The sequence below is a fragment of the Thermobia domestica genome, chromosome 3, assembly GCF_964235325.1.
Source record: "Thermobia domestica chromosome 3, izTheDome1.hap1.1, whole genome shotgun sequence".
In the NCBI taxonomy this organism is placed as follows: Eukaryota; Metazoa; Arthropoda; class Insecta; order Zygentoma; family Lepismatidae; genus Thermobia; species Thermobia domestica.
The window spans coordinates 152,793,724-152,812,125 of record NC_137456.1 but is presented as its reverse complement, the minus strand read 5'-3'; the positions used below and the strand labels follow the sequence as shown (position 1 = coordinate 152,812,125).

The 18,402-nt window shown below is 31.2% G+C and overlaps 1 protein-coding gene across 1 annotated transcript in view; it reads left to right on the top strand.

The window, feature by feature from the left end:
* Window positions 1-7,768, top strand: part of rudhira (breast carcinoma-amplified sequence 3 protein rudhira) — a 121,237-nt gene extending 113,469 nt beyond the window's left edge. The window contains exon 9 of the mRNA XM_081751903.1: window positions 5,716-7,768. Coding sequence (XP_081608029.1) covers window positions 5,716-5,864 — 149 coding nt within the window. The 3' untranslated portion in view covers window positions 5,865-7,768. The remainder of the gene's footprint in view (window positions 1-5,715) is intronic.
* Window positions 7,769-18,402: the final 10,634 nt, after the last annotated feature.

Sequence of the window (18,402 nt, the reverse complement as noted above, 5' to 3'; positions counted from 1 at the left end):
TGTTCATTCTGTTTCGCACTTCTTAGCCATGGTCTGTGCTGTGAGCATGAATAATGCAACTCCACCTCGAAAAATTTTAATCTACTCTCCAATCTCGTTGGTCGATGTTAGAGCGAGGTCGAGGTCGTACTTCTGTGACTGTATATATTTGCCTATAACATTGATTTCCTTCGACACTGGCTTCCATATCACAACAAAGATGAGAAACTCGAGGTTTAAAATTGAATGAAGAAGATCTTCGCTATCATGCTTTTGTCGAAATTCATACTGTTCTTTATAATGAATTTTAGAGCCTCACGTATTTCAAGAAAATGTTTAGGAATAGTAAAAACTGCCTATGTTTTTCTTTTCATCTCGTACTACAAATTCTTTTGATGGGCGCTGAAATAACTTTACTATATGTTTCAGTATCTTTGTGTAGGATTCCACTATTGCACACCTTCAGTTACGCCTCCTTTAGCACCATCTAACCTTATTTTATTATTTGGTGTTTTTACATTCAGTTTTCATATATACATATTTTTATGTAAATATATTTGCTTACTCTAAACGAAAAAGAAACGAATTAAAAAAAAAATAGAGTACTATATTATTTTTGAAGAAAACATGTTTCTTTATGAATTAACCGTTTTCCTTTCTACAATTTAAAGTCGAAACGAATGAAGTATATTTCTTATAGGAAACAGGAAGACTTCTTTCTCGTGAAAGTTTGAGATACATCTCATGTTCGTATATATTTTCAAAATCTGATTGCCCTACGAACTATTATTTTCTTCAATCTGTCCTATGTACTATTATATTTTCTTTAATCCTTCCAACAAAATGTCAGACACTATATTTTATTATAACTGAAGACTTTAATTCTTAATATGTTTAATAACTTATTATGATAAGTGTGTTAGGTTAATATTTATTTCCTAGTCCATACATTTCAGTTTACCTTTTACTTATATACTTACTTTTTATTTTTTTTAGGTTTGTTAGTTTTTCATTTTTAAATCTTGGGTTTTGATGTTCCCTTTGTTCAAAGTTGCCGGCACGTTTCCCCGGGTGGCCCAGCTTTGATACCGCCATTAGGTGTCAGTAGGATCTCATTATTTGCACCTGTTCGACAGTTCTTAACGATTCGATTCGAGGTTGCATAACTTTACTGCCTCTATATAGGATTAATTTCTAATCTTTACTTTCAAGTATTGAATTACCTTGACTAAATAGATTTTGAACATAACATTTGTTTATGATCAATTTCCCCGGTATGTATCCAATTTCGTATCAAGTGGAATAATGAGATTATTTCCTTCATAGTTTAAAATGGGAATAACAGGGGACGTTACATACAGGAAAATCTTGTTTATTCTGTATGCTTTACAATATATTACAGCTTCACTACAGACTGCTGAGCGTAGTTCTATTGTTAGATTGCTCAGAACAGTTTATGTTTCTTATTAAATAATTTAGTTTTGCAATTATTTGTTGTATTTTGTAAGTTGCAGGTGTATTTCACATGAATTACGGAAAGAAACAGTTGATCTGTGTTCGTTATCCAGCTGGTATATGATCATACATATATGGTATATAAAAAAGATAATTTAACGTCCGATGATGATCACCCTTAGGCTAAAGAAGACAGATAATTAATGAAAGTGAATGATTATGAAATAGAGTTCTTAGTTCTCTTCCACCGGACAATGAACCCGGGACTATGTGTACCAAAGGCGCACGTGCTAGCTGCTAGACCAGCGGAGAGGGTTCACAGCGAAAAACTTGAGTATATAAACTCATTCCTCGTTTTAACGGATAAAGAGGGAAACGTAGATGCAATGTTGCCGATTGTTCGTAGGTTCCGACACTAAGTTCATGATTACATTACAAAAAAAAAAAAATAAAATAAAATAAAATAAAATAAAATAAAATAAAAAGAAAATAAAATAAAAAAAATGATACAGTACTGTACTTTTAATGAACCATACTGTCCAGTCTGGCAGTATAAATGTGCATTTTGAGTAAACTCAAAGTAACGGTTGGCCAATTAGCGGTTAGCTTGAGAAACAGTGGGCCGTGTCTAGAATTGCCACAACTCCATCCGTAGGGAGGAGAAGTTTCAAACTGCATCGGATGCTCCAAATTATGCCCATTGTTTTCGATATCCGTTAAAGGGCGAATGAGTGTATTTTATTTCATTAATGTGCTTTTGTAGCAAAATATTCCATTCTGTTTTGTATTGTAACACCATTATTAACACAAACGCTTTATTACTGTAAACTAATGACATAGATACCACACATTAGTGACACTATAATTCCAAATAAAGAGGGCCACGGTGGCTCAGTGGTAGCGTGTTCATCTGTGGTGCGTGGAGTCTCTGGTTCGATCCCAGCTCGTGCCAAGTGGGCTTTGTGGTGGACAAACACTGTGTACATGAATTTTCTCGGGGTTCTCCCGTTTCCTCATTTTCTTCATTCCACCATTTCATTCATTTCTCATCATCACCGTCTCCTTTAGCATACACGGCACAACCGTGGGACATAAAATTTCATTTCATTTTTTCAATTCCAAGTAAGGGAACTAAAGCAACGCAGGTTCTTGCGGGCACCATAAACTATTAAAAAAAGAAAGAAAGAAAGAAAGCAGGTAGAAAAGAAAAAAGAAAGAAAAAGTCGTACCGTATAAAATTTTCAGTCTTTTGTTTGTCTTTTACTGCCCTTAAGTTGTTTTTCTCTTCCAATTGACCTTAAAGCTTGGCAAATACTTATTAGAATTTGATATAGCAATATATGCGACTCATACTTCATTGAACCCTGTGACAGCGAAACCATTTTGTTGATATTAATAAAAGATGATACTATGTGAATAATAGATTCATGGCAAATTCTCTTTCAAGAATTCTTGTATCCACTTATTTCGGAAAGATTTGTGAGTCAAGATTTTTCAGACCTGATGAGGTAACTGTAGGAGAGAACGGTCACTGAACTACTTTTTTAATGATAATATTAAAACATAAAAGAAGAGTCGTATACAACACAGACACTCATATTGAAGGTATCTATTAGATAACGACGTACGAAATCTACAAATATACATTCTTTACCTTAAATGTTAAAGATCCTTTTAACTATCAATAATCCCACAAAGTATATACTTTTGCTAATCTAAATTATTATAGATAGTTTAAGAAGACATATATTAAACGCCAAATTCTTCCTTTCACGTGTCAGCATTGTTAAGACCAAGATAACGAAAGATATATATTTAATAGGGATAGAGCGTATGGGAATGATGGTATTCTAACTTTTGTCCAAAGTACCAAATTTCTACATAACCATATCTTGTATGCCTGTCATTCTGTGAATGATAAAGATAGCTGTATTTCGATGTTGTGCTTTGTGTCTTTCAAATGTTTTGGAAGTCCTGGTGTTGGAGCATCATTTATTAAATATCCCTAATATATTCTTTCAATCTAGTATTTGTCATAGCTGTAAGTGTCTTACAAGAGTGGGTCATAAGTTTTGCAATGTTTCCAAACCCAAATTGCCGCCGTGTATATGCCGCGATCGATCGCAATTACAAGATCAAACTGGCCCAAGAGGTAGTGTGGCAAGCGGATTATTTAACATGGAAATCGTCATTCTGTCAGTATTTTAAATCGATGTTTAACACCAGTGACGATAAGTGCTCAAAGACGTCTGATATATAAATTGTTATTTTATGAATTCAAACTTGGACATAACGCTGCGGCAGTAGCCCAAAATATTTGTCATCCGAGAAGGAAAGGTGTAGTGAATTACAGCACGGCAGCTCTTTTATTCCGGAAATTTCGTGCCGATTGTAAAAATTTCGAAGAACATCCAAGATCCGACCGCTCTAAGGTAAGAGATTCTGAGGTCATACGACACACCATTGAGGAAAGTCCATCCACCAGCACGCGACGATTGTCAGACCAGGTGGCTATGTCCCGGTCCACTATACTGCGTCACTTTCATGAATTCATGCATCACTACTGCATTATGCCATAAAAGTTAAACCGAGCTCAAACCTAAAGAAGAGTATACGTATGCCGACAACTGCTGAAAAATCTGCGTGATATTTGGTTTTGTCACATGCGACGAAAGTGTTTCTCCGAAATCCTAATGTGCAAAAACAGTGGTTGAGCAAGGGCCAACTTCTAGAACCGGTCGCCAAACGGGGCCGTTTCGAGCACAAAGTAATGCCTTATGTGTGGTGGAATTACAAGGGGTTATTCAGTTTGAGTTCGTTTCTAACCGTCGTACCTCAGTGCGGACCTTTATTCCGAACAGTTGGAGCGGACGTATGTTGCACTACGCCAAAAATATTCTTCATTGGTGAACCAGAAGTCTGCCCTGCTGCAACAGGAAAACGAAAAATTGAACTCAAATCGAAAACCGCAACAAAAAATTCAGGAACTTGATGGCATCAAATTAATGCCACACCCAGCATGAAGTCCTGACCTTTCCCTTCGCAAAATCACGATGCCTCACCAACCAGCAAGAGGTGGAAACAACAGTGACTGACTTCTTTGCTTCTAAGAACAAGACGTGGTAACGAGTGGAGAATCGAGGAACTTATAGAAAAGTGGTTGAATATAATCCAACGCAAAGGGCTATACTTTGAATGTTAACCTTCTTTCATAGTATTGGAACAAATACAAATACGTTGTGTACGAATATTATAAGACATACGACTCACTGTTGTGGCATGTACATGAAACTTCGTAGAGACCTGCGAACTCAAGCAGATTAGTAAAGAAACTTTTATAACCTGCTAGCTTTTCCTCATTGTTCTTTGCAGGTACTAATGGTGTGTTAAAATTATACTTCCTTGAAAACTTTGGTCATTTGTGTGAAACTGAATAAAATAAAGACCATTTTATGGTACCATCATTTATTTTAATATTGTCCGTTTTGGGCGATATTGTGTTTTGATGTGGTCGTTTTGCAAACTGTCAGTCCTGTTTTTTTTTTTTTTTTTCTAATGTTTAATGAAAAATCGGACCTTTTTAAAATACCTGAAAGAGACAACGCATAACATCGATAAAAAGGAATTGATAAGAAAAAAATCATTATTCATAGAAAGGCATACGAACCATTTTTTATTCGAACGAGATCAAAATTAAATGTGAATATGGGACAAAAGCTGGAATAACATTATTGATGTCTTATCACTGATACGAACCACTGAAGAAGAAGAAGAAGAAGAAAATCAAGATGTGTATTGTGTGAAACAGCTATATGATTTTATATATGGGTGTAACTAAATACCTTTCCTTACCTTAGTCTTGACAATGCTGATAAGTAAGTACTTTCAGCTTATTGATAAAATTGCTCTTGAATCCTTTAAAATAAATTTGAAAATGGGACTATCAAAATTGTACAAAATTGAAGAAAATAATGTAAAATAATTATATTAAGTCACCTGTCAAACATTTTGTACGTGTATTTTAATATTAGATATTCATTATTGTATTGTCATAAAAAGAAGATAATAGTAAACTTTTAGTTTAAAAAGGCCCTTTTAGTCTCCAAGACCCCTTTCTGGCTCCTATTAAATACATATTGATTCCTGTTTACGAAATTTTAAGGCAAAACTCTTGTATTTCACAGATTTCATTTATGTCTTTTAGCAAGTTATCCTCTTATTGAATTTTTATCATGTTATTTTATAGTTGTATTTATTTGTATACACTTATCTTTTTTGCAGGCGGAAGTCAATGCCTTGCCAGTTATGAAGATTTAAGCTCAAGCAGTTTTAGTTCTGCTAGCCGAGCGTCATTTGATGCCTGTTGTTCCCCATCATACACAGCAGAAAATATTCTGGTCTTTCCAAGCGATTCGAGTGGGTCTGTGTGACATCGCGGGAAAGTACGCAGATTTTAAATGAAAGGAAAAAAGAAAAAAAATGGTTTGTCATTTTTAATATTTTGCATGAGGCCTTGGCCTGTATGCTTATTACTTCGTAAACCACGCTAATGAGGTTACTGCGTCAAGTTCTGTGTACATCTTTGCGTAGATGTTACTACATTATTTTATGTATCGATTTATGAGGCGTGGAAAATACGGATATAATAACCATCTAGTATTAGGCGTTTATAGTATACAAAATGTATAATTAATAACAACATATAATGCATGTTGTTTGTCAGCCAATAAACAATGCTTATGAGTATTTTGCAGATGCAAAAGAAGCTGAAAAAGTTAATAAAAAAGAACGGAGCATGTTTGAAGAAAAAACAATGATACAAGATCTGCTAATATATCAAACAAATACTGTACACATCTCTCACATTGTTGCACACATATCATCTCAGTACAAAGCCATATGTTGTAGTTCCACAATTTTATAAATAGTCACAGTTGAACTCATTTTTCAATCTGCCATAAATCAATAATATATCCGATTACATTAAAATACAGTTACTCTCACACAAATGCAGATCAATCATTGTTATCATCTAACTTATTGAAATATATGAATATTCTTATCTACATACAACAAAGTGTATTAATAATTACATACACTATTAAAAAAAGTTGTATTTTAAAGGAAAAGCTACAACTATTCCTGGAATACAGTTATATGTTCTTGTCAAGTAACAAGGAAGAGTTACAAAAGGTGCAAATTGAATGATTTTTCTGTCACAATCGAGCATTGTGCAATTGCATAATATTTCATGAATATGCGTTTTATTCTAAGATCTATACGAGATATATTCGAAGATATATATACTTCTCGTGATATTGATAAAATAAGTTTGAACGAAATGGTAAGTTTCTACTTACTACTTACTAAAAGGGAGGGAAAATATATTTGAAAAATAACGAATGAAGTGAAGTTTTTCTGGTCTTACATTTTGAACAATAAAACAGACACATTTTATCCTTTTTTTTTATAATAGTAAATTTATTTAATAGAAAAAAGAAAGAACGAAATTGATTTAATCGAATTTGATACATTCAGGTTTCTAGTTTTTTATTTTCTTTTTTTAAAATATAAACTATTGTACTAGCTAGGTGAAGGAAATGCTGATTTTGCTTATGCATTCCCTTAAACATTTTATGTGAGACATAATATGTGATACTTTAGTGTGTGTTATTTACATAATATTGTAGATAAATAGATAAAAAAAATAAGAGTACCTTTGTAATAAAGATTTTTTTCGTACGTTTTGAGTGTAGGTATTAGATATACATATATATATAAATATATCTAGATGTAAAACGTATGTATTACAGAAATTTTTATTATATAAAAAGGGAAGAACCTATATAAGAAATACATAAATTTATCCGTGTACATAGCATAGAACTTATATATATATATAAATAAAATGTGCTGACTAGCTAACTTTTTGATCAAAGCAAACTATTTTTTAAATATTTTTAGAATATCATGTCTTGTAAAAATAGAGAAATTAAAAATTGCCTTCTTAATGTTAATCTATTTTATTATATGAAATGCTGGCTCAAATCAACAGAAATCAAAGTTTCTCAAATTCAACTAGTCTTTCTACATATCTCGAAAGCACCAGATTTATTGTCATTTTCTTTGTGTGAATGTTAGATAGTAATTTCCATAACGTAAGATCTTGATAACTTGAATAAGACTTCCAGCATTTAATGCACCCGTTACGTTAACTTTAACTTTTTTAAAGAAGATTTATGTGGTGCATGGTATTTGAGCAAAACAAAATGCTAAATAACAGAATGCCACTCATTCTAGCTTTGGAACTTCTTTTATAAAATAACAGACAAATTCTGACCAAAGCATATATTAACTAATAAATAATAGCGTTACAGTTTCGGCAAATTAACTTTGCCTTCATCAGACACATTATCTGATGAAGGCAAAGTTAATTTGCCGAAACTGTAACGCTATTATTTATTAGTTAATATATGCTTTGGTCAGAATTTGTCTGTTATTTTATAAATAACAGAATGTTTAATTTACATTTTTTTTTGCTAATATACAGTATATAAATATATATATATTGTAGTATAAGTGATTTGTGCCAGTGATTTGTGTGAAGACTTTTTCCCCCCTTCTTTTATTCTTTCCACTAAAATAATCTGCTTTTAATCTCCTGATCATAGGTTTCTTCATGCAGCTATGCGTGAAGCATAAATTTGTTAGATGTATAAATTCAATATTTACAAATTATATTTAACCGCTGAACACATAGTGCCCTGTTATAGTGTATGCCATATATATACTATAACGTTCCCCATTTCGGTGGTTGTTTTAGACACACAATCGTATCTCATGTCAGTCACGAGACCAGTTTATTTAAGTTTTAAACCAATACATTAGACAGGTGTTTTGAACCAATACGTTAGATGGATGATGATGTGAAAACAATGTGATTGGCCATTTATTTTTTCTTTGCTAGTTGCAAAGGTTCTGATGTACGTAGAACGATATCTTTTAGCACACTGAAGGATGAGCTTTCTTGCTCCCAGTAACTGTAATTGCAGCCCTATGCTTTCTTGATTACTGTGTCTATTACACAATCTTTCTTACGAAGGGTTATTGTCAGTTTATATTCAATCAGCTGTATAATAGTTAATTTTAACAGTTACTTTCTAAAAAATAATTTAATTTAATGAATGTTTTTTTCCCCTTGTATTAATTTTAATTCTTAATTTTTAAACTAATATTTGTATTATGCATATTGGAAATGCATTCGAACAGTCTTGTAATAACATGTGAGTGTTTGTAACCATCAGTGAAGAGAATTTTAAGAATGTATTTTACATATACTTTATACAAAACTTCTGGAAGTCTTAGTCAAGTTTTGTATCCTTTCGTTATTAAATTTCTATTTAAAGTGTTAAGTGAAATGTTCCGAAATGTAAGTTATAAGTGTATGATTTGATAGAATATAATAACTGAAGAGTTGATTGCAAGAAATTGATATACTACTTCGCTTGCAAATTTGATTACAACGTACTTCATATTAAATTCCTTAAAGGTAATATTATGATAAACATACTAAATCATGCACATATAGAATACTTTAGTTAATATTTTCTCGAAACTGCTTAATGGAAAGAAGAAGAATTTATAGTTTCGTAAGGTAACATAACAGTCTTTTGGATAGTTAAACTGGTAAAATAGTGGCATTTTTCTCATTATATTATACCTTATGGTTAGAAAGACGAAAGAACTATACCACAATAGCACCCATATCCTAGATAATTTATTAATTGATATTTTGGTCATTTTTCGAACTTCTGTTTTAATAGTATGACTCGTTTTAAATGTTATACTGTTTTGGCTTCGATTATTTCTGTCCGCCTTTATTGAAATAATTGTTTAGAAGGAAGTAATTTTTATGTTCGTACACACACAAGCTATAAGTCACAATTTGCTAGAAAGACAACATATTTGTTTATGTATAACTTTTTAATGATTTAGTTCTACAATATTTTTTAAAACATATTTATTGTAATGATTATCGCGCAAATGATGTAAATCCTATATGGTAAGTGTTTTTTCAATTATTTAATAATTATTTTTTATCCGAAAAATAAGATACAATTCTTAATCTTCTCGTACTGGTAATTGTTTATTCATCTTTAAGCAACGTCAGTATTTTCTTTTAAATTAGATAAAGAATGGGATACTATATAGATTTCCCTACTATTATAAAGTTAAGACTGTAAAATAAGATATTTGTCTGAATTATTTCTTTATACGACAAAAACTTCCCTATGATAAAGTGTCATGTTTAGAGGCACGAGTTTTTCGCAATGCGCGATAAAACGAAATGCGACAGAATTAAGTAATTTTCAGTTTCTTGACGTTTTGTGATATTCTGTGTGTATTTTCATTGGCTTCTGTTGTGCGATAAAACGCGAAATTGGCAGTTTTGCCCGAAAAATTTCTCACAATACGCGATATAACGCGAAATTTAAAAAAATAGGTTTTCATTACTTTAAAAACGCTAGTTTTCCGCTGATAGAACGGTAGAACGTGGCATGAACTGTGCATTTTGGGTGATTAGGACACAACTATAGGGAACATGTTGCCCAGTAGCTATTACCATCGCAGATGGATTGGAAGTTCCGAAGTGATGATTATTTGAAATGTGTTGTAAATGCACTTACATATATTTGGCTTCCAACAAGAAATGCCAATTGTGAGAGATTTTTTCCAAGTATGAACTGATGATAAGTGTCAAACGTACAACAATGAAGGAGAAAAATATGGAAACAGTAATGTGCTTATATTTAATGCTTAAATGCAACTTGTGCGTATGTATTTTCAGAATACAGCAAAACTTTCCTACTCATAGTAAGTTTAGTTACTGATTTTCCTCAGTTTGATTTGAAAAAATATAATTTTCTATAAATGAAATTGACATTGTCAAGTGAAGTATTCAGTGTATTTTGTTTTAGGTAATTAATGGTTTATTTTTATAGTGGTCTATGAATAAAAGGAACAATTGTAAAATGTCAAGGAATTCTTTTCCACAAGAGCTACAAACTGCGAAACTTTATTTGGAAAATGCGACAAAACGCGAAATATGAAAAACGATACGCGAAATTTTCAAATTCTTAGTGCGAAAAACTCGTGCCCCTAGTTATGGTTTACTGCCAGTAATACGACGGAATAGTTTTGTGAAGGACACAGTGAATTTTATCATTGAAAGAATATTTAAATGAAAACAGGTAGAAACTTGTCAAACAATTTTAAATACTTTTTAAGTTGTTGCAATATAACAATAATACATATAAATTGTTAGTAATTGTTAAAATATGGAAGCAAGCTTGGAGCTAGTAAGATTTAAGGGTTGGTTTTCGACTTCTTAGTAAATACCAATATGAAATCTGACAAAGTACTTCAAACTTTCTTTAGCCGTTAAGAAGTTTTCACGAATCAGCTTACACTTTTCTTGTAAGTAAACAGTGAATGATTTGTACCTTCTTAGTGCATTATAAAATACTGTTCAACGCAGTAATAAATATTCCTACAGATTTTATTGTTGAGAGCTGTTCTTTTTTGTTATGGAAGTCTCTAGTTAGTTGAAATCAGAGGTGAAAAAATCAATAACTACACTGTATTGATCGGGTCGTCGATAAGTCAAGTGGAAAGCCATCCTCCCGGCAATCGGAAGATTGAGGGATCAAGTCGACTGGACAGGGTTTTATGCCTTATTTTAATGTCATTTATAGTTTCTGTTCCATACCGTTTCGAGAAAATAGAACTTTTCATTTTTTTTTCTTCTGAAAAGTACTTTCAATCATTATGCGTATAGCTTTAAGATTTCAAAAAAGGAAAATTAACAAATATTAAAAGACTAATATTTTGAAAAATTTGATAAAGCATTAAGCAAAATTCGTGGAGATGTCAAATAATTTTGTTAATGTATGCAATACACGTATATGTAGTTCAATTTACATAACTACAGAAGTATTTAATTTGCCAAGAGACGAAAGATAAAGAAATAATCTGAGTAAGTTATTTATTAGAAACAAATTATGGTTTGAGTACTTAGTTATAGTTGATATATGATTGCCTATACAAGTGCATGTGCCCTGATTCAGTTTATCGTGTCAATAACTTAAAAATAGATTATTTAATTTGAGTGCTATATGCTGTAAATTAAAATCATTGTAATTCACTTAGACAGAGAGCATCACGGTTTTCAACTCTACAACTTTAAAAAGCAAAACGAATCTCTGAAATCTTGCTGTAGTAAGAAATTAACAGATTTATGGCTGACTGCATCTTCCTACTCACTCCTAAAGCTGTTGTAACTTAAGAAGAACAAGTTCGAAAACCGCTGTTTCCACAAATTTAGCGTCATGTACCATATAATACGTAGACAATATACAAGTTTTCGATATTTTCACTTTTAAAACAAGGAAGAACTTATATTTCTTATTGGTCGTATATGAAAATTATGATGATTTAGTGGAGGATTAGTTCTAATATCTTACTGCACAAAGTAAAAATAGGTAATAGGCAATCCATGTATCTTTCCAAACGTGTAAAAGCGTACCAAGCAATTATCACCTTGACAGTACAATATTGTAATGTTGCAATTCATATCAATTTCATTTTCCGTGGAAGTTAAGAAATTAACAGCAAAATTTAATCATACAGGGTGCGGCAAAAAGATCTGATTTTTTTTTTTTTTTTTTAAATTGGTAATAACGCACTTATAACACAACACTTGTGTATATTTATTTATTCAACATGTTGGAGTACATGTGCCATTTAACAGGCATTTTTGAAAAAGAAAATATTGAAAACTATGTTAAGGTTCGAAGATTACGTCATTTAAGTGGTGTCTATTTCTCGCCATGCACTCTTCAAATTTCCTGCTGAAACTGTCAAAATCACGGCCCAAGATTTAAACGTATGGCTCCTGTAAATTCATCCAATATGCACCTACACCCTTGATCTAGGGTACCCCACAAGAAAAATTCTCGGACACAAATAATCATGGTCATAGATATAGGTCAAATAATCGTGTCCCATCGGTATCCGTCATTCAGGAACACATATTTTGAATGCTACAGCAAATATCTAGGACTATTGCCGCTCCAAATACGATTCTCATATTCAAAATTCTGTATCAACAAGATACATTGGATCAGTGGTTATGCATTTACATTATTCCTTCTGCTTTCATTCTTAAATAAGTGACTTATTTCATTAAATATAAACACTATTATATTACGAAAAATTGTCTTTCGAAAAGCCACGTCTAATGTGTATAGATGAAATATTAGAGGAAAAAGTTAACTGGAAGGCTATTTCTGTAATAAATAAATAAATAAATAAATAAATAAACAAATAAATAAATAAATAAAGTAATGAATTAAAAATGTACAGTCATGTTTAATAATAAAGTTACTTGCCTACTTGCGTTCAGTGGTAATGTTTTGGTACATTGTCTTATGTAGATAGATTATAGACGTGTATATATGTATGTCTATAAGAAGAATTGTACAACAATTGAAACAAATCATGCAGCAAAATCTTCAGTCCAAAATATTCAAACATAAAATAAATATTATTCCACAATGGCATAATGGCAACTCTGTCAGTCTACAGACGTCAGCGCAATCAGTGTGCCATCTTTGTTTCGACATACTCACTGGGTTGATGTCTATTTGTATATTTGAGTAGTCAGTACTGATGGTTCAGTATACTTTAATTCTCGGAATTAAAGATACTGGACTAAAATCCTTTCTACGCGGATTAACTCAATTAAATGTAGTGAATATGTAACTTTTATTTTAAAAAGTGAGGGGTCTGTTCTCGTCTTAGAATAAAAGAAAAACTAAGTATTTCTATTTTTTGAAAATTCCCACGAGCATTGTGTTGTATCTAGGTACATTCATGTCCAAAATTATTGTCGCATATCTATAACTGTCTTCTTGTAAGAATATAATTTGATAATGATTTTGCAGGGTATTTTTAATACTGATACTATGTGTATAATCGGGAAATGTATATTTGTAGTAAATTTCATAGGGAAAGAATTATAAATACTAAAACTAGAATCAGTAAAATAAAATGTTGCTAAATGGACAAGAAAATTTTATTTTCGCTTTATTGTTCTTATTTACTGCTCTTTTGACATGAAATTTGCCACATATATGTCTTGCCGATTATACACATACTAATATTGTAAGAAATACCGGGCGAATCCGTTATCAAATTATATTCCTACAGCAACATATTTATAGACATGCGACAATAATTTCGGACATGAGTGTACATAAGCATTTTCAGTTTTTATTTTTCAGTTTGAACTGTACAGCGCTTGCCTTTCATAGCTGTAATATTGAATTAAATGGTGTTATATTTTATTTAATAGAACTGTACCTACGCTTGAGATGCGTGGTTGTTCCTTAATATATATATATGTGCTCTTTCTAAAATGCTTGACGCATGTTAAAAATATTGGCGTTAAGTTGGTTCCAGTTATAATTATTGGAATTGTTCCTAATGTAAGAACTTCCATATATATTTAATTATTAGAGAATTGATTTGAAATATTTTCTTAAATCTGAACTACATGTATTTGAACTGTTTCTCCATTTATTGTTCATTCTTTTTATTTTGTTAGACTTATAAAATAATACTTATATATGTATATCGGAGCAAAAAGTAAGTCATCATAAAATGACTTTGAGAAGAACGTGTGTACCCAGAGTTGTTTTAATGGGATTGTACTTTATGAGGAGTAGGATATTTTAGTATTTATATATATATATATATATATATATATATATTTTTAAGTAAAGAAACAAGGAATTCGGAGAAGACTAGAAAGATTTATAAAAGCAGACATAACCAGGATTTTAAATATGACTGTACATTTTAATACATGCCAATCACAAGACAGACCTTGCTATTTCATGTTGGAATATTTGTTGCTATAATAGGATTGCAAATTTTTATATTTTTCTGTACTGTTTTCTGCATTTTAAGACATGTCAAGAATAAGAAAACTCGCTACTTCATATTGGAATATTTGTTGATATATTAACAATTCGTGTAAATTTATATGTTTTTATTTACTTTTTTGCATTTTTTCCAAAGATTTGTATTTTATAACTAGAATAAACTAGTGATCAAATTTTGCATACGAAAGTAAAAGTAAAATATTAAGCCTTAGTATTACGTAAGTGTCAATTTAATAAATAGTGAACTAAAAAATCTTTTTATAAAATTATAAGCTCAAATTAATAAGAATTTCAAGTTTTACTACTTTTTAATTTAACATAAAAATTACACACTAACTTTTACTTTTAAGACTTCGTAACTTTAAAATTGTTATATCTTTAAAAATATCAATTAATCTATGCATTGCATTGTGTATATTGTTATTTATAACTTGTAAACTATTCGTACATATAGCAATGTATTTCTGAAAAGAAACGTCTTTACTCGGCAGTTTATATAGCCGATAGTGATGTGATGTGTTTAGAGGTTTATCAAATGTTCATATAATTAGAAACTACATTAATTGTAGTACTCTGTTTAGATATAATTAGGAAATAATTGGTTGTATTTATAACTTTATTAGCATCTGAAAAAATCATAGGAATGATGAAAAAACGAAATATCCAATACGGAATTAGTGTTTACCTTAATGTGTAAACATAATATTCATAATTTATTTTTAAAACAACTTTATTGTAAAACAGTAGATCTTATAAAGGTACATAGAAATATATGGTATTCTTTTAACAAGTTGGATTGTAATCCAGAAATTATATTTGTAGGTCGAAATTTCATAGGAGTTGTAGTATTGTCAGGAATTATTTACAAGTTCGCCCTTTCATTGTGCACACCATATATTATTTTTTTTAAAAAAAAAAAATTATTTAAAGTTCATTAATAACTATTATTGCTCCCTTTATGCAATACTTCATGCAATGTTATATTTTCTCTGTATATGTATTGATTCGAGAGACTGAATAAGATTGTTACAGAAAATAAACGTACCACATTTTGAGAATATTTTTCAAAGGAATGTGTAATATGTACATAGTTGTTCACGAAGTAACTAAATACTTCAAATTTATGGGGTGACGTGGGTGGCTTTTAAAGTTTCAGATCAACTTTATTTAAGTAACTAACAATAAAACTCTTATTCCCCATTAAACTATGGCGCCAACTTTATATTTTGAACTATGGTGGCATCCTTTATTGAACATTACAAATTGAGAGGAAGAAATGACAAAGGCTTCATAGATCATTCATGGAAGTTGCCAAAAAGTTAGTTACTTGTTAGTCTCTCATGACAGCTACTTTATGGCTAAGTAACTCCGTGTATGAGAAAGTTCCATTCAACTGATGACATCTGCATTTTTTAACTCCTTTTATCAATTTGTAACATCAAACTAGATTTTTATCTTACCTGTCATGTAGATGGGCTAATTACAATTTATTGATCTATTCTAATTCTTCACGGTTGAAAAAAAAAAATGCCTTTCTGACATTCATTTTACGTTAATCCTTCACGTTACTAATTTCAAGCTTATTCTATTTTTAATGTTTTTGTAGGCGTAATATCTCGTACTCAGTTTTCGAATCCTTTAATTTGACCTTTATATTTATTTTCAGTATAAAAACGCATAGAAAATCCGCAGCGAATTTTCAGTACATAGTGCATCCTCTATTCGTGTGTTTTGAGTGAAAACTGACATTTGGAAGAAGTTTTTAGCAGGGTGTTCAACCTCTATTTGAAATAAATTGCGTTCAGGGTAGAATTTTCTTATTTAGTGGATATAGTAAAATAAAACTTTATAAAGAAAAAAAAGTTGGCTAATTATACGTCTTTAGTATCCATCTCTTGAAAATTATATATAAAAAATACTCTTTGTAGAGGTTCTAAGCTATTATAAAATTAAGAAGAAAGTTCAAGCAAATCTTTAATACGTACCACACTAATTTAACGTGAAAAACAAATAAAATAGAAAAAAAAAGTTTAAAAGTCATTTCCTGGATAATATACGTAATAGTGATATACGTAATATTAGTTAGTATGAAGCAAATATGGGAAACCAAACGTTAGCTGAAGGAGTAAAAACAGAAATCTGTTATCAAGCATACAAAAACTTTTTAAAGAGAATAACATGAAATTAATAAGGTGAACGTCTTACATAGAACGAACATCCATCTAGAAAGATAAACTGTTGAAAGTGCCGAGAATTAAAATGGTGAAATAACAGTTAAATTTGGATTCTGGCCAATTACATGAAAGATTGGACAATCTGGTAGATTATTGTGTGAGTTGATTGAAGAAAACGAAGATCTCACAAACAGTTGATTACAGCATTACTTGCGATATTACGCAGCCCAAGCGTAGTTGTTGCGGAATACTAAACGTAAATAATTTTATCAGTTTTCATGGATGATCTTTTAATTATTCTAATTATCAGTTTTCCCTCTCACTTCGTACTTCCGATAAAAGACTTCAACAAATATGGTTTAAAAAATATATAACTATATAAAATGAATGTAAGTAATTTGCTTACAATATGATAACAGTGTTGCTAAACAGGTAAATATCTGTCCGTGTTTAGTTTATTTGGTGTTGATAAGTATTTAGTTTTAGAACAGCTAACAGCTGTTGAAACTGTTGATTTGAATGACTTTGTTCACTATTGGTGAAATATTCTTTCAATTAGAAAAGTACAATCCTTGGGGTTATTAACAGGGCTATTAATTTATAAACCGACTAAGAAATGGATGGTTAAAGCAGAAGCTCTTTCTCACTCTCTTGTTTTTTGAACAACAAAATGGTTCTACAACGTACAAAAGCATTGGTTGTTCCATTATCACAGGAGGATAAAACCTGAAAATTTCTTAAAAATGTCCACGATTCCAGTTCGTTTAAATTAATTTAAAAACTACGGAATTATGCTTTTGTTCGTGGGTACAATTTGACCTAAATACGTTAATATTGACGCAGTACTATAACGACTGATTTAAACTTTATATACCTGTTGCAGACCGTCATTTCATTGATTATGATAGCGAGCAGTAGGTAGATTATAATTGTACATATGCATATTCACTGCACAGTCGAGAGCAGAGAAAATTCTTGGAGAGATTTTATGCTCCTTTTTTCCTGAATTAACGTCTGTTTTCAGCAGCAAAGCTATATGAAACGTGAACCTTCAGCTTAACATGGGATCCGAACCATATGGACTCCCACAGGGAGTCGAATTTGGGTCTCCACCAAAGCCAAAGACGCAAATGCTAACCATTTAGACTTTCTTCTTCTTTGTCTTCTTTTTATTGAGTAAAACGTGCCTGAGGTCACTATCGTTTGTCCTAACAAAACATTAATATATTTCTAAACATTAATATATTTATAATTAAAGTCAAGGTAATGTTACTCTTTCCTGATCACTGGAGCATTAAACTTTATGTCGTAAAGGACTGAAACATAACTCTCACAAAAGCGAATCGTGTTTTGACGGCATTTTCAGACCAACGAGAAAACACAATCATTCGGAAAAGTTAACGTACTTCTCTCGAAAGCGGCTTAGTTTGGCCGTTATTTTCGGCCCAGCGAGAAAAGACTCACAGCTTAAACACTATGTGATAGATGTACCTGACCAAGGTCGGGCGAATTCATTCTGCGCCTTTAGGCAAGGAGACACATGTGGCCATACACACAGCTTTCTGTATTTGATTAAGAAATTTGCATAAACATACTCCAAATCTTTATTTATTATCGTACATTTTCATCTATGCATAATTATTATTTTAAATTGATACGAACGTATCTGAAATTTAGTCATTTATGTTCCGAACAAAACTGTCCAATTTAAAAGTCTGCACTATTTTCTAATAATAAATCTGAAAGCACATTTTATGACGTCATAATTGCCGAGCATTCAAAATTTT